Consider the following 22,941-nt stretch of genomic DNA (forward strand, 5'->3'; position numbering starts at 1 on the left):
AATGCCTTTTAGTTTCCACTTTGATCAGTAACAAGACAAATGGAGTCCGACCAACACTTTCAACTATTAATATTACTGCACAGATTTCACGTCTCCTTTTAGAGGTGAATTGTGTTAAACAAGGGAGAGTCTTTTCTCACGGGTTGGGTTATTTGGGCTATTTATTTATTTTTTATATGTCTGACCCAAGACAAAAAGCAGTGACTAAACATTATACAACACAAGGCACCAGATAAAGGAAGGTGGAAACATTTACCTGGCACACCTCGAGCAAATGTTAAGCGTAACTTTAGCCTGCGGTTCAGGATGGTAGGCGCTGCGTCCCTGGCTGAACTTGCAGCCGGATGGAGCCAAGCCCATCACGCCCTCCATCCTCAGGTCATCCAGGTCCTCTGAGGAGGTGGGAGGTAGAGACAAGAAGAGACACGAGGAAGGAGAGGGAAACACAGGAGACGTGTAAAACAACAAGAGAGACAGGGCTGGACATTAATCATCCCTTGTTCTCTGTCTTTGTCAGTGTGATGCCCGGTGATGACGGTCTCCTTAGAGTCGCCGGATAAAGAGAGCACGTCACAGTAAATAAAACACTTCCAGCACAGCCATGCTGACTCGCACGCACTGCACACCCAAAACACAAAAACACACATTCAAAAGAGGAAAGAAGAGCGGCTCGTACCATCAACTCAGTTTTATAGGGAGGGATGTAAGAGTCGATGACAGGACCACACCATAATGTCTGCACACAAGCAGCCACGGCATATTAACAAGCTGAGGAGAGAAAAGCACGAGAAGGGAATGGAGAGCTGGACAGTTGGCTCCGAAGGCATCAACATGTAGCACGCGCCAGCGTCGTTCATCGCTTTGTTCTGCTCTGCAGCCACGATCCGAGAATACGCTCACACGCAAACCCAAAGGTGGCAGGCGAAGGCCTTTCCTATTCCTTTTCTCTCGTCAATCTTTCTTTGACTTTTGAAATATATCTGGTTTATCTATATGAAAAGCTGATTCCTCAGTGATGAAATAATTCCCCACATACTATGCACTGCATCAAGGCACACAATGCAACACGTTTCTTTCATGGACGTTACACTGTAGCAGGACTGGGGAAGTATATACGCCATGCCAGTGAAAAGATTTATGACGCAAAGGCAGTGAGGCGGAATAATTTGAAGTCAATGTTTTCTGTAGCATGGTGGAGAATTGTAACAGTCCGTTAAATGTGACAGAGGATCAAACGGGAGAGTCTGAATCAGCCATTTTGGCTTTGAAAGCATCCTCAGGAGATAAAACAACACTGCAGGACTTTCCGTGTTGGGAAAAAGAAAAATGAGTGGGTGTCGGGGATCTTACGTGATAAAGTGTGCTGGTCAAGCCTTGAAAACATTACAGTACTCGTTCTTTTCTTCCAATTGAAGCATAAGAATTTTGGAGTTTTGCCAAAACTTCATGTGCAACAAAGTTAGGACCTGACTTTCTGTGTGTGTGTGTGTGTGTGTGTGTGTGTGTGTGTGTGTGTGTGTGTGTGTGTGTGTGTGTGTGTGTGTCGGGTCCGTTGAGGCAGACGCTGATATTTTCACTTTGAGATCTCATTACATGTCCCCTGGTGTGGTAGAGGAAAGAATCGGCCTCACACCTTGAAAGGAGAGAATGCATGACGAATCAGCAGGATTATATTCAATGACTCGTTCATGGAAATTATCTCTTTACATCAGTCAGTTTGGTGCAGATCAAGAAAGTCTCACCTCTGGGTATAAAGAGAGCATTCAGGGACGGAGACGGCCACCGCTTCCCCGTCATCTAGAAATTCACCACTTTACCTTGACCTGATTAGCCAAACAGTCACCAACTGTTGAATGAGCCAACCGGTTCAAAGGTTTTCTCTTTCACGGACCACAGTGCATAATTATTATTAATAATAGGTGAATGTCCGTCTCTCCATACAGTCCGACACTGCTGACTTGACAATAATTGGAGCGATTGCAATGCTTCGTGGAGACATTCATTATCGGGCTGCACAATATGTACTTTCAGCGTCGACGCTGCAAAAGCGCGTTTGCATGACAGTCACTTGGCAGCATGCAGCGAAGTCAAGCAAGCCCTGGGCAAATTAACTCAAGCACACATCATAACACGTCATGCCAAAACATTTCTTTTGCCGTCTGACATGAAACGAAAGCTCCCCTGGTTCTCATTTTCCATGACAACTAGAAAGGTCTGTCTGATAGAACAATTTAGTTCAATTTAAATAACTGGGTTTGATAGAGCTATTTTTTTTTTTTTGTCAGATGGGACTGACTGGCCTTCTTTATGTAAAACCGGCTACTAAAAAAGCTTGTCATATTGAAACATAGGTCATGGTAAAGAAAAGAAAAACCCCCGCAATGTCAATTTTGCCCAATTCATGGATCTCAGAGGATAAGGTTTTAAAAGCTGACCGCCAAATAGTAAAAAAGAAATCATTTAACACCTTCATTTAACACCTGGAATACTTTTTTACTTTGCATGGCGCATTAAGATGCAATTTTAGAATGCTAACATGTTAAATTACAGTCGGCTATAATACCAAACATGGTAATCATAATTGTTCCTCCATGCTCGCATGCTAGTGTGAGCTTTGAGCTCACTGCTCCCCCAGAGCTGCTAGCAGGAGTGAAGACGCTGGAAACTAAAGATTATGTGTCCATGGACATGTGTTTGACTATATTACAATCCTTAAGAAAGAAATTAATGAACTAAGTCAAGTTTTAAATGTATTCTAAAACTACATTGGGATCCACTGATGGCAGTCATGCTGACTCACATGGTGTCCAGGCTGTCTGGGAACAAGTATTGGTTTAGTGTTTGGAGGGGAACAGATACATTCCAGTAATACCCTTAAGCGGGGCAATATTAAATGTCCCATTCATCACAATGCGCATTGGAGGGGGTGGGGACAAATAGAGCCACCAGCCATCGCTGGTCGTGGGAACTGTTCAAGTTTGGGCCTTCACCTTTCTCTGCTTTCTCTCCGCTCATTCCCACTTGTTCTTCCCCTTCTAACCATCCCCCCCTTTTAACGACCGACTAATGTGGCATGCCAGATTTTCTTTGGGTCACGGCCTACGATACAAATCATTACTCGACACTTGGAAACATTCAGTTTCAAGGCCGCAGCTTTCACGGAACAGAGAAGGAATAACAGAAATCAGCTCTGACCCTGAAAGAAAACACAACCTTAGTGTGCACAGCTGCTCGTCACCTCACCTCCTGCTTTGTCTTCAGGACTTGTTTCTGTCTGTCAAGTTAAAATGACACAATAGAGGGAGAGAGAGACCCGTGTCTGACGATAGAGAAAGATAATCCAGATGGTCTCTGAGGTAAACAAAGGGAATCTAGAACAGATTCCCAAAAGGCAGCACAATATGTTTTTTCCACACTCGCAAAAAAAAACAAAAAACATCCTACTGGCCAGATTAGGATAGATGAGAATATTACAGATTAAACATTTTATGATTATGTATCATTGTTTGTGAATGCATGATGATGATTTAGCAGATTGCTACCCTGGGCCGTAGTTCCTGCTCACTCGGAAGCAAAAAGGAAGAACATTCCAACTTTGCTTAAAAACCTGGCTGCAAGAATAACAACGTTATAGTTCTGAAATTCATACGCTGTTGGAGAGACGAGAGGAAATGTTAGAGAAAGCGCATCTGTGCGACCTCTGCGCGACCTCTGCCATGACACTCAACAAGGGAGAGGTGACGGATTTCTGTGTCGACATCATCGACTGTGATACAAGAAGGACTTGCAAAGGTGATAAATACGTGATAAATATGCATCTCATGGGTCGGGTTTTGAGCCCTAGCATTTTATAGTTAGGAGCTATCATTGAAAATAATTATTTCTCAAGAAAATGTGATCAAACAGCGACAGAAATGTCAAACAAGTGCACAATCTCCACTCCACTCCAAATATGGCCATTGACAGGAAGCTGAATCAACTACAGTAAATTATAGTGAGTAGACTTACAGTAGACACGTTATTCGTAAATCCGTGTTCATATGAGTCATGAGCTGTTGTCTCGTCCTCGTCTATTTAGTGATGCTAGTTACAAACTCAGCATGCCTCCCACACAATACCGCCACGCTACGTTTACAGCGCGTCTCCCGGGAGACCAGTTTACACTGACACTGTGACAGCGTCCCAGGCCTCTGTCTAGACACAACAAAGTGTCTGTCCACACTTGCCTGTTAAGTTTAGCCCATCATATTTGCACTCCCTAGGCACTGGGGGGGGGGGGGGGCAGGCATGCCTGTCTAACGACAAGACATGGCAGATGAATAAGATGGTCCTAAACCGAGGGGAGATGGGGGAGCGGGCAGGGAAGAAATGGAAACTTTTCGGGCGATGCAATCTGAACAAAAGGCCCGAGCGATGAGGAATCCCGCTCAGAGTGAAGTCAGAGAGATCCGGCGCTGGTCGCCGTCTTTCTGCAAGTTTCCATGCAACTTAATGTTGTTTAGGCAGCGACGCCCTGACTGGCAGCTAAAAAAACACGTCATAATAAGCGCATTGGCGTCACAATAACTTAATATACACCTTCTCAGATGTGGCGTTGACAGATGTATGGGGTGGAATCCCTCAACATACTACTACTACCCCCCCCCCCCCCCCCCCCCCCGCCACAGATGAAGATTGGAGTCATGCACGCACACAATTCATTTTCCACTCAAAATCCAAAAGGTATTTCATCGAGTCCTGTGAGTTATTAGGCCTCGTGCCTGAAGTGAGTGAATGTTCCATTCTTTTCATCAGCGGCGACAACGCCTCACCACAGCCTGTAAATGATCGGTGCCTTGCTCCTTGCTGTGTGTGCCGTCAAAGGCTGCACTCAGTCACACACAGAAAGCCACATGTGTGAGAAGCATACGAGACAGATAAAAAAAAAAAAGGGGGCATGCAGACTCAAGCCAACACTTACAGGGACACTTGCAGACCTCACACTTTCGGTGCCCTCACACACAATCACACACACACACACACACACATGCACACAAGCGGCATTTGCTTCCCATTAAGCCTCCACTCTGCGGTTAGTCATCTTTGATGTGAGTCGCAGCAGAGACGCATTTGTTTGGCTTTGTAATAAAAACAATATTTCCACTTACATTTCATAATTATGTCTTGGTTTTCAATGCCCCCCCCCCCCCCCCCCCCCTCTCCCCTTCGCCTCCTGGCCTAAGAATATGCCTGTTGGGCTCCAAGCGCCACACAAGTCTGAGTGTGGCAGTAAAAAAAAAAAACCTTGATCAGAATCAGATGGGGACACACATGAGCCGGGTAACGTGACAGCTCTGAGGCGTGTGGAAAGTCTTATCACAGACTTTGGTGCAGACCTCTCCCTTCCACTCGCTTTCTAACCGCAAACACGGAGCGATTAGGACGTTACTGCAGATGCGGCAGAGTCTGGTGCGCCGAGGCCTTACGATGCCAGTCGTGTCGCTGGAGGAGCGACTTGGGCGGCTTTTGCGTGTTGGAAAATTAAGAATGAATCTTGGAATTTTTTTACGAGAGATGAATTTGAGCCTTCTGAACTTATTCCACTGGGAATATATCAGAACAGCAATCTGCCAGGGTCGAGGTGGAAATGATGCTTTTAATCCTTATATTTAAGTGATCCATCACACGATATCGTGCCAGTGCACGAGAGCAAAGAGACACATTTAATAAAGCAGACCTGTGATTGCGTGATCATGAGGGGGTGAGTGTTGTTGTAATTAGTCAGATTCTCTCCCGTCATTGTCTGCAGGTCATTCAGGAGATTGTCGCTTCCCCGTCTAGTTTGACAATGAACACTGAGACACAGCTGCAAGAGCACGGCCTCACACAGGCAGAGACGCAGATCAAACGTTGTATTCACACACACACAAACTAATTACACATTAATTACCATGTAACAGCATTCCATCTATACCCTGCTCGTCTGTTTAATCTTTAGTCTTGGTTTAGACAGGAGCCCAGGAGCTGCTGGAGAGGCGGGGGGGGGGGGGGGGGGGAGTAAATGACACAATGGTCCTCTTCACACACGTTGCTTATCGCCCTTGGGCATCTATCTGCCATCTTTTGCCCCCGTCTGGCTACAGTAGCCACAATACACAGCATCACGTTGTTCCTCCAGCTCGATAATCTGCTCGTTCATCTGAGGCGCCTATGCACTCCATACCCTGGCTTTACTACTGCTAGATTTATGCTATGATCACAGCACTACTTTACTCACCTATTGATAATTGCTTCCAGTAATGCCAGCGTAATACCGCAGCAATTTGCCCCACGATTAGCGTATGCATCTGCACCACGGTGACTTTTACAGGCGTCAAATTGGCCGCAGATATACTTTTAATGGGGACGCTCTTTTCACCAGCAGCTCGACAAAGCCTTGGGAGGCGAGCCCAACGCTAAAGCCGGTGTTTGAAGGGAACGCTTTGGTGCTGAAGAGACTCACGCGATGTCACACATGTCCTCCTTCACCTTCTCCTCTTCTCCCAATCAATGCCACATGATGATGTTTCTGTGTTGTCGGCGGTGGTTTACATAGTTTCCAGGGCAACTGTTGTGTCTTGGGCTGTTGGGCAAGGATGAAGGGGGCTTTGAGGGTGTGTGTGTGTGTGTGTGTTATTGCTGCTGGCGTCAGTGAGGGCCCTGTCTGTTAACTCTGGCAATCTGAATGTGGGCTTTAGGCAAAACAGTAGGACAGAGCTCTCTGCTAGATCTCTACTGCAGTTTGTCCCTTTAGTCCAGTTTAGTCAGTTGGCATTACCTAACTTGGCATGACATCATCACGGCATCATCATGACATCATAATGATGATATAATGCATGCATTGTCCATGATCACGAGGAAGTACATTTCTTCATTCAGAGGGCTGGATGTTGATGCAAGATGCTGAAAGGGCTCTTTTTCTTTTGTTCTTTGATTTGTAAGGGAACATTTCACAATGAAGTATTGCTGCGTTTCCTCAAGAAAGAATTCAAGGTCCACCACCAGTTGTCAACGCGTCACTCCTAGACATTTCTCACGGGAATCCCTTCATTTTCACAGTAGAAGGATCATGAAGAGAGGCAAGTGAGCTAAATAATAAGCTTTGATTTCAATTTCAGAAGAGTAAAAGTTAAAGAAAAAAAGCATCACCTCATCTATTTGCTATTTTTTTTAAACGTGCTATGGTATCAAACAATACGCTTTGCTTGATCAAGGAAGACCTTCTACCCAAAGAAGCACACAGACACCAGATACGTCTTTATACTGTTCATCAAAGATTAGACGCAGCTTCGTCATGCCGTCATCCTGTCCTCACGCATCCCCACAAACACTGTAAATGAGTGAGCGCTGCCAGCGCTACTCTCATGCCTCCCTCTCCCGTTTCAGGAACGCCGCCAGACTGGGTCAACATACTGAAGAGGGTTTGTGGACTCCGGCGGTGGGCTCTGATTTCTGAGGCGTGGATGTGTCACGCTTAAAGAAGCTTTGTCCTGCTCTACCGGGATGAAAGCGCGAGTCCACGTGACTCCAACAGGACCTCCACAGAAATGTATGCGAGGGTTCTCTCATCCAAACACACACACACACACACGTTTAAACTCTTTGACCTTATACTCAAGGGGTTGAAGCTTCAACTCTCCGTCACACTGCAAGTGTACGCTTTGCTACAGTGACGACGACGACAGGGACTTTACAGTGACTAACCGGCTGACTCGTCTCCTTGAACTACCACGAAATGAGTCTTCCACCCTCACAAACACAACTCGGCTCCTTTCTCTGGTCAGATCAGCATAAATCTGTGGTCTCTGAAGCTAGAATCTCCATTTCCATGAGTCACGTTCATCTTCAATATGTTTGGGCTGCGGTTAACATTCGGCGCGGAGCTAATGAAAACAACTGGGAAAACGGTGTCACCCCTGAGGACAGCTCCTCAATCAATAAGACTCTGCATGGGCTGATTTTATTACCTCTTTTTTTGACCGATATGAAAAGATTTAAAAAAAATCAACCTAAAGTCACATCTTTGGTTTTTAGAAGTAAATTAAATCATCTTCTTTTATCGGCAGTACTAAAAAAACACGGCAAGAGGAGCTGATGCTAAACCAGGACCCTTCTAAATGGTTTTATTGCACTTATCCTCTGACAGAAGCTGAAGTTCTCACACAGCAAGGCAAGGCTAATGCACCTTTCCTGCCTCCCAGTGGATGCTTTTTAAATATGCTGTGCTCAGTGTGTTGGATACGGATCACAGCCTCGCCGTGGCCCGTGCTTTCACTCAGGAAGTGTGTATCTTCAAACACCGACACAGAACACAAAAGGGAAGCTCATCGCTTAATAGCAGGTGTGATGAACAAAGCTAAGAACACACAGCTACACGGAGAAACAAATAAGTGAGTGCATGGAAATAACACACAGAATGTTCCTTTGGGATGAGGGTCTATGATCACAACTAAATGCATAAACGATATCATACATGATGCGCAATAAAGTGGTTCTTAGGAGTTGGAATATTTATGAGTATCTGCTAGTGAATGTTAAAGATTTAGTTAAAAGTTGCAACATTAAAAGTTTGCAATTCTGTTGAATGTTTCACATCATTGAGATTTTTATCCAAGACTTTTATTTTCATGTCAAATCACAGGTATTATCTCTTGCTTACAGGGCATGGGCCATTATTGGCGTCCTCTAAGTTTACTTTCCGACCTTGACAAAAAATACTTACAAAGAGCTCTCAGCAGAATTTGTTCCCATCTCTGAGTTTAAGAAGTGATTCTGCCACTGACCTGAGCGCTTCAAAACAAGCTGTTGTAATACCATATTTCTACCACAAGAGGGCATCCAAAGAAAATGCTTCAATATAGAACATTTCTTCAACAACCTCTAGTATTGTCGTGACTGCATTGCTGCATGTGAGAGGACATAGCAGGCATGTACTCCCTATGAAAAAATGCATTATATATCCCGTAAAACAATTACGGCTTTGTTAATTAATCTATATTTAAGAAATAGGACTGTAACAAAAGTTACAGTCCTATTGACAAATTAAAGATACTGTTGCTTGCTGATATAAGACATTTGAACTACTTGAAACACATGTAGTGCTGGCTACGGCATAAATTTCTAATGACCATTTCAAGCCCCTCTTGAAGCAGCAAGCTCACTACCTGGTGAGGAGTACGTGACTAAGTCGATAGTTTCCAGCAGCGGAGGGGATCAATACACTATCACAAGAGCATAAGTTCTGCAAGGTATCATCAGTTATCTTTGAAATGAATTTGGTCACAGTCACTAGTTCTGTCTGAAAACTCTTTCTAAAAGAATCGGGGAAATATCCTATCTCCAAATCAAGTAGGCTACCATATGCTGCATGTGAGCATCACTTTAATCAGCTCGACAGAGGAGAGGCAAGCGAATCGGATCAACAGTCAACACAGCAGCAGCGATCCAAGACCCCAGGAGGATCGGTTCTGATCATGCTGCATCATTTCCATTGAATTACTGCCCTGGATCGTAGCTTAAAAGCCACTGGAGGCCCGTCCCGGGGATTGAGAGCAGTAATTAAGGAGGGCCATCACAGACAAACAGCATCGTGCTTCACGGCTTATCTTCACCATTGCATACAGTGTAGACGCTGCATTAAGGCGCCCTGGGCCACAACAGTGTGGGGTTAAATAAAGAAGCCCTGGTGTTTACATGTCTGACTACATTTCAAAGGATTTGGATATTCTAAATACAATTAAATAAAATTGAGGATAAAAATATATTTGTCGCAAATCCAATTGATGCAACCTGTGAAAGAAAGAGCGCCTTTATCACGACACACACACTTTAAAACAGTGAAAACAATCAGTAAATTAAAAAATATGAAATGTAACATAAGGGCATAAAATAAAATAAAGGAGATCAATTTCACGAAAGGAGCATGAATGAGCTTTGTAAAACATGAAACATTACAACTGGTTTTCTAGTGATCGTGTCAGCGAATCGTTCGGCAGCTCACTGTTGCACACAGTTACACACAAACAAGGCAACAGCCTCGCACACCAACATCACATCTTCCTGCCAGCCCGTCTCGGAAGCAGCTCAGCAACGTGATCAAAGTCGTTTTCACATCAACACTCGAACACAAACTGTTGTCATGTTGCTGTACAGGAAGTGATTAATAGTACAGGACGTTTACACTGGTATGCTTGGGTCTGTGTGTTACATACTGTAACTAGGTTAGATTACCCAGAAGCTCCATGGCATCGTCCTCGTCCTCCATCTCTTCCTCCGTGATGGAGTGGGCGGGGCTGTCGGCCGAATTGAAGGAGTCCTGGGACAGCATGGCTGCCAGGAGCTTCTTGTGATGCTGCTGCTGCTCCCGTAACCCTTTGCTTTTGGTTTCGATTGTCAGGCTGGCAGAGGGTAAACCAAAGATTAGTACCGTAAGAGCTTAAGCATCTAGTACGTTACAGACTTTGTTTATTGACACACACACACACACGTGTGCTGATTTTCATTTGTTGTATTTACTGGGATAAAGACGTCCTACTGCACTGGACAGACTGTCAAAATCAGTTTCTTTCTTCTAACGCAGTTGCATCCGATTCCCCATGTGTCCTTTGCACTTAGCCTTCCTGACTTTGCTGGCGACGTCACCCGTCCAGCTCACTTATGTGACCTCCTGTCTCCGTGACAGGTGGGCTGGAATGAGCCACAGAGCATCAATAATGAACAACAAGAGGAAGAGGAAGATGGACTAGTTTAACAAATGAGGTCAAACACATGAGAAAATGTGACAACTTCGACTGAAACTGCATGAGCACCGGAGCGGATGGCCTATTAAGGCTCAGATGGGCTTTTAAGCGAGGGCAGTGTTGGTCGCTGCCAGAGTTCCATTGGCTCAGATTGGCCATTTCTAACTCAACCAAATCCGACTTTTCCCTGGGTTTCTCCAGTTCTACTAACCGGGGCTTCACTTGAGATATACAGTCGGATACTTCCTGACAATATTTGAACACCAAACCATTGTTCAGCCTTCCATGTTGTCACTTTGATTTCTCTGATCTCCTAAATTCAGAGTTTGCTGTGATTTCTCCCTACAACCCGTCCATACGGTAGCCTAATGAGATTAACACTGTGTGCGTCAGCTCAGGCCCACATATGATTTATGGTTTTATATCCAATCCTCTCTGATGAGTCACATCAGCAGCTGCACACACACGCGCACACACACCTACACACACACACACACACACAGACAGACATCCAGGAGTACTGCGCTGTTGTAGTTTTAACACATTAAGTGGAAAAAGCTTTCTGTGAGGGAAACAAACTTTTATCACTTTCACAAAGTTATATTGTCAAAGACAGGCCTTTTTTTTTTTTTACCATAATAAGCACAAATTCATCCGGCCCTGAGCACACATAAATGAGGCTAGCTTTAATTCGAAATTGGGTTGAAGCAATCTCATGGCAAGCATGTTTGATCGCGCCTTTGAAATGGGATTATCAAACCCATTCCGACGGGCACTCCTCAGGCCGCGCAGTTAGAAGCGTACGCCCTCATTTTTAAAGAGCCTACAAAAGCTTTATGAACTTTCTGGAAGTTTTAAACTCTTCGTTGAAATGATTCACGCATGCAAATACGTTCACTCACTCACTGACTCACTCAAACACACACACACACACACACACACACAGTATATAATGGCAAGCACCGACCTCCCGGCAGGGCTGCTGCCTCCACTCCAGCACTTTCCAGTTCGAGATCGAGGGACGGGGGGATGCAGCATCTCAGCGGCCAGCGGGTCTGAGTCCTCTTCCTCCCGACCGACCCATTCCCCCACCACCCGAGGGCGTAGAACGGAGTTATAGCCTCCCAAATTCTATCAAAAAAGCGGAAGAACATAAAGGTGGGGAGACAAGCACAAGAAAAATGGATAATTGAATCGAGAATGTCCATCGGAAGAAACATAAGGCATCCAAACGGCTACAAGCCGAGTCCTGTGTACAGGATCATCTTAGTATTCATTCCCTGCTCCATCCCACAGAAAAGAAGAAAAGTCTCTGGGCTGAGAGCCAAGGATTTTGTCTGTCGCACACTGAAGAGCCCGAAGCAACATACCGGTAGGTTATATCCTATCTAACGTGAACAGCAGCTGAGCTACAGTGTTGGGAGAGAATTCAGGCTGAGTGAAGGGGTTCAGGCAAATCACAGAAACGAGAAGCGCAAAAAAAAAAAGCATGTGTTCTTTCGACTGACTGAGCAATGCGTGACAGAACTAGTCAAAGGCTAGTGAAGTTATTAACTACCTGGTCGAGCTCATCAGAGACGGCGATGCCTGCAGAGAGGAGAAAATGTTGAAAAGCACAGAGAAACACAGAATCTCTATTCAGCTTCCACTGCATGACATTTACCCAAAGGTCTACATTTTAACACTGCATCAACATTTATTCAACACGACTGCTGGACTGTAACTGCTCACTGCGGGAAAGGCTCTCCAAGGCCTTGCCCAGCTTCTTGCTCTCCCGCAGAATGTGGTTGAGCTCATCAAAGTCCCGGCTCTCCCTCCAGTCCCAGGACGGGTACTCGATCGAGCGAGGCACTGGATATCACAAACATGCAATCTGTGTCAGAAAGCAGCACAGGAAAAAAATACAATACAACTATTTGAAGCAACAGGCCTGACCCTAAACTTACTAAGATAAGGACAGAAAACATAAACTCAAAAACATATACTCGAATGCAAATTTGACATCCTCCGTCATCCTCAACACTTCTGATGAAAATCTGGCAAAGATTTATCCCATATTTACTATTTTAACAATTGAGATGAACGGCCTTGGGTTACATTGTCAGTGGGGCTGCCGATTAACGCATCGGTCTCAAGTATAATTGAGGCCCAAAGCCCAGTAACGGTGCATTTATTACAACTTTTGTGTTGATGTTGTAAAACTGTAGAATAATGATAAGCAGCAATTCTTTCGTTTTAAATTTTCCATGAACTCCGCAACACCTTTGCATGTTTCTTTAATGTGATGCGACTTGAAATGCAGCTTTGAAGGCTTCTTGTTCTGAATTTAAATGCACCTCCATGTGTTGCGCATTGCTTACTTTATTTTTGACTCGTCCCTCTCCGCTGTCTTATTTTTTATGAAAAACAATTTACACGCTTCACTTCAGGGACCCATGAGAATACTTTTTTCCTTCATTGGCTAAAATAGACTTGACAATGACAGATCCAAATGATAAATTATTGAAGCAGTCTGTGGCTCTTTCACCCGGCTTCATTGTCTCAAGTATCATCCTTCGTTTCAACATCATAGCTAAAGTTATTTATTACAGAATAAAAAAATTAAAAAAAGCTACTGCCAAGAAAATCTCATTTACATCTATTTTGCATTAATGCAAGCAACTTGTGAACAATTCATCTTCGGTGTGTAGCAGCAAGTGTGTAAAAAGTGACACTTTGTAAAGAACTCATCTGCAGGGCTCCGGGAGGTTGAACTACACACCTCAGCTAACTTTAATTACCGGTAGATATAATTATATCAAATTTAAAAAATGGAGATTAAAGCCAAAGCAGTGTGCCGTTACGATACAAGTGATATGACAGGTACCTCATTCTGAATGTGAGTACATGTGCAATCAATATATCAAAATAATTTAAAAACAAGCATAAAAAAATAATAATAATACAAATAAAAATCAGAAACAGTAGGTTGGAACAAAAACTTACAAGACTTGGATTCTGGCGAGGGAGGGGAGATGCTGGAAACAGCCAAGTCGCTCTTGGATTTTTTCGGCTTCTTTGGGTGAATTTGCCATGGCTTCTCATAGTTGCTGCACTCCCTTTGAGGGTTTTTGCTTTCTGTTAATAGATTTACCATATGCTGTGAGCATTGAAGGGAGGGGAGTGTGATGCCTCATTCTGCATTGTGTACAGACCTGGTGAGCTCTGAGCCCACAGCGCTGCAGAGCCAGACAGAGCTCTGTGCAGCTTGCCTGGGCTGCCTTGCTTGGTCTGCAGGTGATCAATGAGAAAAGGGATCGGATGGTCTGGAGTCTCAGTTATCAGTTTGGTCATCAACTCCTACAGGAGCAGAGTAAAGCAAAGAGGGTTATTTAGAAGTCGCATTGCAGAGTCGGAGTGAGACATGCAACCAGTGGAGAATTCGCAATCATGAAGCGGAGAAGGGCAATAAATCCCTGCAAGTCTTTGTTTTGTGGACTTCACAAGAAAGATTTGACCACAGTTATCTTCGTTGTTCAAAATTTGTCAATACCCTGAAAAGATCAATGTCAAAATAAAACAAAATAAAATTGTTTGTACATCCAAATGTTGGGAATTATTTTGTTTAAGTAGCTACAATATTTTTATGCATCTAATCCCAAATGACAGCTTTCCTGTTAAACTGAAGAATCTTGAAAATGTGGGGAGATTAGGGGGAAAATGGCATCATCCGGAATAAATGGAATCCATGAGGACAGACAGAATTATGGCAATATACTGTATGCAGTTACATCGTTTTATACCGGCAGTATATTCAGAAGGAAAATCAATGTACAACTAAATCCGTAACCCTGATCAGCTATGAAAACATGCATCTTTTTGTCTAACTTGTCCTTGGATACATTTTTACTTCTTTACTTTACATCTCTTTCAAGACTCCCACGAGGGCTCGCTGTCGCAGAACTAAAGGCCATCGACTCATTGATTTGCACGCTGTTTGTCAATGAAATACAGAAAAGCAAAGGGTCATTTAAGGTGGCATTTGTCCAATGAGCTTCATGTTCAGAAAAAGGTCATTATTGCAGACACACACAAAAAACAAAACAGAATGATGTGATGAGAGCACAAGAGATGCCACTGGAAGAGATCCAGACCTTGAATAAGCTGGCAGGCAACAGCAAAAGAGATCATGTGGGAGAGGCAATGTCACCCAAAGAGGATGGACCCACCAGATAATACCCACCAGAAGAGACGCTTTTAACGGCCGGCTGATACATGAGCATTAGATACCCTCACTCCTCACCTGCACCGTCGCCTGCACTCCATTTTAATCACAAAATAGCAATATGGCCTGTTCGAGAGCATTGGTAAAGGCTCCCTATTGGTCAATTAATCAAATACAATGTGGTTATAAATAATGCAATCATATAGTGCCTGTCACAGTCTCCTGAATAGAATCTCTATGAAAATCCCTGGTGGGCACATAAACCCATGAATCTTACCGAATTACAGCCCAATGCCCCCCAGGAAGGTTTAGAATTCCTCTGTTGTCTTGGACTTCATAAACTCTTGCACACTTTGGTTTTTAGCAAAGAGCTGATACATGACATTTTGCTAATATAGCTAATGTGCAGTAGGTGCTGAAATAGTTTGCTTCTAATAACTATAGTTTTTTGAAATACACACAATGAAAACCAGTGGCAGATTATCACTTGTTCTGACCACACGAAACCCAGCAAGCCAGGAGGAGCTACGTTCAGTAATATGGACCCGATGCTTCACACAGAACAGCTGTTTGGCTGCACAAGTCTTCCATTATCAGCAAGGATCTGCTATCGGAGGCGCTAAATAGAAGAAAATGTAAAACAATCTCACGATCCTTCCTACGATTCACTTGGAAAAGTAGCGGTAGGTTGAGATTGTGAAGATCTGCACAATCTGAAATCATCAGATAATAAAAATAAACCGTTTCAGCCTCAAATGTTGAATTTCCCCCTCAATGGATTTTAGAATCCACCCATCATGCAACAGCCCGACTGTCACATCATGATTGTTTGTGCTCCTCGCATCTGAAAGAAATATTGAAGGAGCCTTTCTGACAGTTTTCATACATTTTGCTCTTAGTGCACTCCCCCCCCCCCCCCCCTTTTTTTTTTTTTTACCCTGAAAATGTGCACAGAACAATGCAGTTCCCATTCACACTTTAAAGTCTAAACCGAACAACTTGGAAATGCCCCCAAGTTCTGGGTCAGAATGAAAACTCGATGTCGTATATCAAATCTTTATAGAAGCACTTTCGTCTGCGGCGCAAAGATTTTTCAGGTCAGCAAAATCAAACTTGAATTGGGCCAACAGAATAAGATGAAACATCTACAGGGAGAGAGCAGAAAGGGGGGGGGGAGAAAAGCTGAAAGAAAAATCAATCAATCAGCCATCAACAGACGCTGCGATCACACACCCGCCTCTGTCCACGGTGCTGAAAGCAGCCCCACTCAGCCCATGTCTGCGTGCAGGGGGGGGGGGGGGGGGGGGGGGGGGGACGGACGGAAAAATGACACGTCAGCACTTTGTGAAACAAATCACGTGACTCTCTCGTTGCCGTGAACTGCGTGCACGCTCGTCCCGCCGCAGCCCCACGTCCGTGCGAAATCTGCTGCATCGCAGACAAATCAAACACAAACACACTGAAGTCATTGTAAATACACGCGTTATTTCACTCGCATCCTCTGCGCCTGAGGAAGTGATCACCAAATCGATCATTTACTCCACGCTGCAGATGTGCGCTCACAATCGGCCGCGTAACCAGAGAAGCGGATTGTGACGCAAAGCAAAGGTTTCAAATTGGCTGCCGAGAACTTTGCGCACTCACCTCAAACAAGGGTCCGATTCGATTCTTCTCCAGGTACGACTGAATTCTCGACTGCTGCGGGGACGCCATGAAGAAGAAGCTACTGCGCCTCGCGTGGGGTGGGGTGGGGTGGGATGGGGTGGGGGGGCGCTTTTTATCTGGATGAAATCATGAGGGTGTGCATCGTCCTTCAAGAGGCGTCTCGGCGATTCAGTGTTCAAAATATCCCCTCGATGGCGCCGAGCCGGGGCGAGTCAGGTGTGGAGCAGGCGACTCTGAGCCCAGCTCATTGTGGGGGGGGGGGGTCTCAGCCCGGGACCATCCCCAGTTCGTGTCCTCGGTAGAACCCGGTGGCACAGAGAGGAAGCGTTGCGCTCGCTGGCTGCCAGATGCGTAACGGCGCCGCCGCCACTCCCATTTATCCACATGGAGCAGGACGCAAATGCCACAGCGCGTCCTGCTCATTGATGCGAGGTTATTAAGTTTAAAGTTCAACAAGTCATTTTGGATTTATTATATTTATTGTTATTTAACAAAGTAAATTGTACAATATTGCAGTTCGATCCAGATCTGGATCATAGTCCGTGGAACACGTATGGAGTCATCAATATGTGGATTGAAATAATGTGGACTCTGTCATTCTAATGGTTTTCATGGATCTGGTGTGAAAAATAGATCCAGATTGGCAATTCTGGACAAACATGATTTTGCTAATACATTTACTTCTGATGACAAACACGTGGATATAAAAGCTATAGTTACTGTAGTTTATTTCCAGGATCAAGGAAGTCCATATATGGCATTGCTTTATTATGAAGCAGATGCGAGTTTGGACCAGAGCGTGCATTCATGTAACTGATGCTCTCCTCATCCAACATGCATCACCCTGCGTGAAGAATTGTTGAGAGGATTTTGTTTTCAAATCAGGATTAGGTGACAATAGCGTTTGTGCTCTGAATGCTTTCTGGTCTGGATTCGTGAGCATTGCAGTACAAGTTTAACAGAGGGTGACTTGGTGGTGCAAAATAATGTCATTATAAAAATATATATTTTTACATAGTGTAGAAGTGACAACAATTTAGTGATTCAAATGGAAAAACATGGTGCAAAAATCAACCCGTTTCACATGAAACAGATTTAAAGTATCCAGTATACAGGAAACTACATGGAGCTTATTGGTGTAGTTTATTACTAAGGTTTGATTGCATAGCGGTACGCTAGACATCCATCTACAGTGATGCATCCAATAATAACTAACATGGAGAAACTTTAATCCTGAGTACTGTCAATAAAAATAATATATCGCATAGTACTAAAAAAAATAAACAATGTACTGCATGTTAATACTGATACAAATATTCATATGCCTGCATGTAAGAAAGGATGGTTAAAAAAATGGAGAATGTTTTACCAGATTCTCACATAAAATGTATATTTACAAATGAATAAACACCATGAGGAATGTTCTACAAAAACATGGTTATCCAATACTGAGAAAATCAATAAAGCTTAGAAATCAGAGCTGAGGAGAAGCAAACCAATGATTGACTAATTGTAACATAATATGAAGTAAACTTTTAATCGATATAATCTCACTTATCTCTTAGCAAAAACATAAAATACAAACGTCCCTCATGAAAACAAACGGGATTTTGAGCCTTCAGACTGAAATGATGAGATTCATTACATTGGGAACATTTAACTGCATCCTCTCTTTTCTCTGAATCATTGCCTTTTTAGGTTCATCATATGACCAAAAAAATACAAATGTAAAAAAAAAAAATGATATCAAAATACAACATATTAAAAATACTATGTATACGATATTTAAATTCTATTTACAATTCAGGCAGCTAATTCTGGACCCAGTTACTGTCTTCAGTCAAGTTGATCCTTCATGGTGAGACAAGGAAAAATTATACTTGGGACTCAAAGCCCTGCAAGAACTTTCCCTCATTGCATTATGGGTCACCATCCGGAGGTGGAGGCTGGCACAGCTTATACAACCTGATCAAGAGAAACACAGACACAAAACGCCTTTTAATGACACCGTAGTAGAACCTTAAACACACAGCACTCTTGTTTGGTGCAGAGGAAATGTAATTAAATGGATAGATAATTATCCTTCAATCAAGATCAAGTAAATCAACCCACAAAAGAACAGGAAGAAAACCTGTTAACATTTTCATACATCCCTCTGAATTTCTGCACGCTTCTATCGTTGTGTGCAAAGAGGGATGCTTTAATATTCTCCAGCTGTTTGGCCGTAAAATTCATCCCAGCGACTGTGAAACATTATCTAGTCTGTTGACTGCAGAAAACACGACTTGAATAGTATATTTATCCATCTATCAGTGTTTTTCTGGTCTCAACAGATTTCTCCAATAGCGGCGCCATTTCTCGCATCCCGAAAACATCCCGCTGTCTTTTCCAGTTTAGATAATTGACTGCCGTCCATTCCGTCTCACATCAGTGAGCAACCGGCATGTCGCATGACACGAAAGGCACACTTGAATATTCTGCGGCAGTCGCTCAAACTGGAACAACCGTGACCTGAACCGAGTGAGAGTGCAGTAACTTTGCTCTCGCTCTCTCGACACTAATCATCCTGCTACTTAATTGTATTTGTCAATTTCACTAAAAGGTTCTAAAGGGCTGCCTGTCACACAAAAGGCTGTATGTCACAGCCAAATAACTGAGACAGTCCTGGTCCTCATCTTAGGGCCACCGAGGGCAGGGAGCTCCCCTCTAATGGAACGATTTGGCCCCAGTCCTGCACTAAACACACAAAAACAGACCTACACTACTATATATATATATGCACTTGGGGCTAGATATCATACAAGTATGTATTTTCACGCTGGAATGCGTTCATACATTTCAGGGAATGTTTAAATCTTGGGTCAAGTTTATCTACGTGACAGGTTGAGAACGTTTGTCCTTCGTGGTGCATTCAGGTAAGCTCCAACACTCTGGATTCACGAGTCAGCAGAAGCTACTATGCGCATTTGAACTGAATTTAATGTGGAAACATGTGGAGATTGAAAATGTTCCATGACTTGACTTTCCTACCTCGACGCATGCCTGTAGTTGAAGAGCACTGACATGCACAGGATGTAGCAGCAGGTTTACCTTGGGACTGATGATGGCGTGCGATCCCTCACTCCCAGATTCTTGGCAGAGTTCTGGACTCTTGCTCCCTAAAAGACCAACACATTAACAGTTCGTGACATCGTGGATCAGGCTGAAATGTAGACGCGGAAAACAGGAGCAGACAATAAGAAGTCCACCGGAGCCAGAACGGAGCTGCGATCAAACAGCACCACAATGTTTATTTTGTTTAATGCCATGAGTTCCCCACACAAGTGAGATCACTCCAGATCAGATAATGAACGACAGATATCACCCAAGAAAATGAATAAATTATCGTTGGAAAAGCTCCCATTAATGTTGGCTGTAAAAGTCGATGTTACACGACGAAAATGAAGACGCTAAAATTCAAACAGCAGCTGCTGTACGAGTCTTCTTTAAAGTATAATTACTAAATTACATGCAGAATGGTCTTTGAGAGAAAAAATAAAAGCATTAGGACATTTGGAAGATGAATGGCGTCTGCGTGCGTGTGCTGAGAGCTTGATTACGCCCAGTCAGGCGCATGCGTGCTCTTTGCTAATGCTGCTATAGTTCGCTGGCTGTGCATAAAGTTGGCAGATAGAGAACTGCAGGGAGGGCTGGAAACAACTCATCCTCTCGGTCTACAGACACAAACACCTGCACTCACAAATACACGGCTTCCTCCTCCGCAAGCAAACGTGCACAATCAAATCACTGCTCGAAGACGAGACCCTGATGACCTCGTTCCGATCTGCAGTGTCTGGCCAAAAGTGCATTAGCTGACCCCTCGGCTACAACTCGGCCATTTGTCATCTTGCTGTGAGCCTCGCGTTACGTCCAGATCGCAGGAAAGCATCAGCAATTCTTCAATGCCGAGCACAGTCATTCAATTCTACCTTCTCTAGACAGAGATAGCTATTAATGTCTCTCAAGGAAAACTAGATCAGGCGCATTTGAGAGGACAGGACAAAAACAATTTATGCAATTGAAAATGCAAAATGTCTGATGATGCCTCACATTAGGATTCGTCATTTCCCTGTGCTCAGGCAGCAAAATCAAGAAAAAAAGGATAATTCCATCACTAAGCTTTTAAAATACTTGAGTTTGTGGCATCTACTATTCCTATTAGGTCCAAATATCGGACACTCCACTGCAGGCGTCTACAAATCAAGCAGCATTTGGAGCGTTTTTTCCGAAACACTCGTGCATCATCATTCTGACTGACGCCGTTTGGCAATTCAGCGAGGAAAAGGAGACGTCATCCAACCTGTGTGTGTTATTCAGATTCATCAGATTCATCAGCTGATGTCTGAGCGGAAGGACACCCCAACAACAGATGGAGCAGAGAAGACTCCCCCTCTTGTCTCTCCTGAGACTGAACCAGTCAGATCAGTTAAATTTGCGTCAATGGCGACATCAGAAAACAGGGTCCAGCAACCAAGGTCAATGAATGGAAATAGCAGAAACTATTCCTGCATCTTTTCATATTCCATGAAATCATGTCAAAACCCTCCACAAGATGGACAACCCTCCACAAGATGGACCCCCCCCCCCCCGCTACATGCAGTCGCACTCAAGGTCACCCGATTCAAAGAGTTGCATCCTCCTGGCTGATGGTCCAGCTCTCTTAGTGTAGAAGGTAAATGCCGTTACTCCAGCAGGATCTCAGCCTCCCCACTAACCTCTCCTCACTGCGGGCCGAGAGCCGGTCGCCGGTCACGTCGGGTGAAAAGGTGCACTGAAAGGAGCAACGGGGCAAGGCCTGGTACGCACCTGTTTCCTCATGACATCGGTGGCCTGCATGATGCAGCGAGGGGGCAGGCCGTGGTTTCGGGCCAGCAGGATGGCTTGCTCCAGGGTCACACTCAAGGTGCAGCTGTTAGGAGAGTACAAAAACACGAGGTCAAGCCCTCGATCTACATATTCATTGCAATCATGGATGATTAATTATCTTAGGAGCAAATCATACTGCAGAATTCTGCTGCCGTTGATGCCGTTTTGGGATACAGACACTTATTTGATCTTCCTTTCTCACAGATGGTGGACGATCAAAGCCCACAGAACGTGCAACGCATCCATCTCCAGCGGTGAGAAGCACTCTCTCTGAAACTAACGCTTGTTTTCATGTGAATAAAGAAACCTTTGATATCTGAGACTGCAACAAACTTGAGCAGAAAACCGAAGCACACAGAAACTCATCCGCGCCTCATCCACGTATTATGAATTTCAGAAATCAGACTACATCTAACCTCTCCGTTCACATTCTGCTGCTCTTGACACCATGTCATCGTTGGCACCCCCCCCACCCCCACCCCTACACCTTCTCTAATCTCCCAGGCAATGAATGGATTCACTCGACACTGGAATGTCACTCACACCAAGAAAATGCGCGACATCAGTAGAATTGCAAACCTCCTGCTCTTTGCTTTCAGGATGAGTAGAGAAGAGATTAAACATCGCTGTGGACTTTCATCAACCGGGATTGAAACGTTTCATCGCAAGCCTGGAGATGAGGCTGCAAGGACAAGTCGGGGGAGATCTGCTGTGGCGGAGGCGAAATATCCTTTTACCGCCATCAGGGTGTGACGTGTGTGAAATGAGTGTTGATTTCTGTGATTCATTAGTTACATGAAACTCTGGTGCCAGGCACCTACATAGACATACACACAAAGGCAGAGGGCAGCATGTGGATAGATCCTTAGAGAGCCTGTTGCAGCTATCGCAGCTGCTGGCGACCTTTCTATGACAAGCTGCCAGCAGATCGATCCTGCGCTTCTCTACTGCAAATTGAACCGTCCGAAGTTCCAACGCTGTCACGCCCGCTTCCATTGAGTAGTATTGCCGTGGGGCTTCTAAGAAACCTCAGCTATTTGGTTTAGTATGCTCATTTTTTTCTATAGAATTTAACACTTAATTGGAACTCAACTTTGAAAAGGTGTGAATTTAGGGATTTATTGCTGCCAGAAGCCATTTCGTTCAGGAAATCACATCCAGATTTGAAAGTTCCCTTGAGTTACTGTTGTAACTTTATGACAGCGTAGCACGAGGCGAAATAAAGTAATGAACGCAATCATCTCCACTGTGCACTAAAAGATATTCCGGCGGAGAGTTGCAAAAGACGGCCATTTTTACGGGCCTACTTTGATCATCCCACACCAGCGAAGGAGGGAAGGAAAGTCATCCACCGATGGAGCACAATGAAGGAAATGCACAAAGAAAAGTGACAGTTTCAGAGCGGCTGCA

The 22,941-nt window shown here is 44.2% G+C and overlaps 2 protein-coding genes across 2 annotated transcripts in view; both read right to left on the minus strand.

Annotated features, from left to right (window-relative positions):
- The window catches only part of c14h8orf34 (chromosome 14 C8orf34 homolog), a 32,161-nt gene extending 15,487 nt beyond the window's left edge, over positions 1-16,674 (minus strand). The window contains exons 1-8 of the mRNA XM_068748019.1: positions 16,606-16,674; positions 13,952-14,096; positions 13,743-13,874; positions 12,489-12,608; positions 12,316-12,344; positions 11,725-11,888; positions 10,249-10,415; positions 257-392 (exon numbers count right to left, since the gene is read on the minus strand). Coding sequence (XP_068604120.1) covers positions 257-392; positions 10,249-10,415; positions 11,725-11,888; positions 12,316-12,344; positions 12,489-12,608; positions 13,743-13,874; positions 13,952-14,096; positions 16,606-16,674 — 962 coding nt within the window. The remainder of the gene's footprint in view (positions 1-256; positions 393-10,248; positions 10,416-11,724; positions 11,889-12,315; positions 12,345-12,488; positions 12,609-13,742; positions 13,875-13,951; positions 14,097-16,605) is intronic.
- A 1,473-nt stretch (positions 16,675-18,147) lies between these two features.
- prex2 (phosphatidylinositol-3,4,5-trisphosphate-dependent Rac exchange factor 2) overlaps positions 18,148-22,941 on the minus strand; it is a 61,173-nt gene continuing 56,379 nt past the window's right edge. The window contains exons 39-41 of the mRNA XM_068747804.1: positions 21,472-21,574; positions 19,717-19,784; positions 18,148-18,591 (exon numbers count right to left, since the gene is read on the minus strand). Of these exons, the coding sequence (XP_068603905.1) occupies positions 18,546-18,591; positions 19,717-19,784; positions 21,472-21,574 (217 nt within the window). The 3' untranslated portion in view covers positions 18,148-18,545. The remainder of the gene's footprint in view (positions 18,592-19,716; positions 19,785-21,471; positions 21,575-22,941) is intronic.

The sequence above is a fragment of the Brachionichthys hirsutus genome, chromosome 14, assembly GCF_040956055.1.
Source record: "Brachionichthys hirsutus isolate HB-005 chromosome 14, CSIRO-AGI_Bhir_v1, whole genome shotgun sequence".
Taxonomy (NCBI): Eukaryota; Metazoa; Chordata; class Actinopteri; order Lophiiformes; family Brachionichthyidae; genus Brachionichthys; species Brachionichthys hirsutus.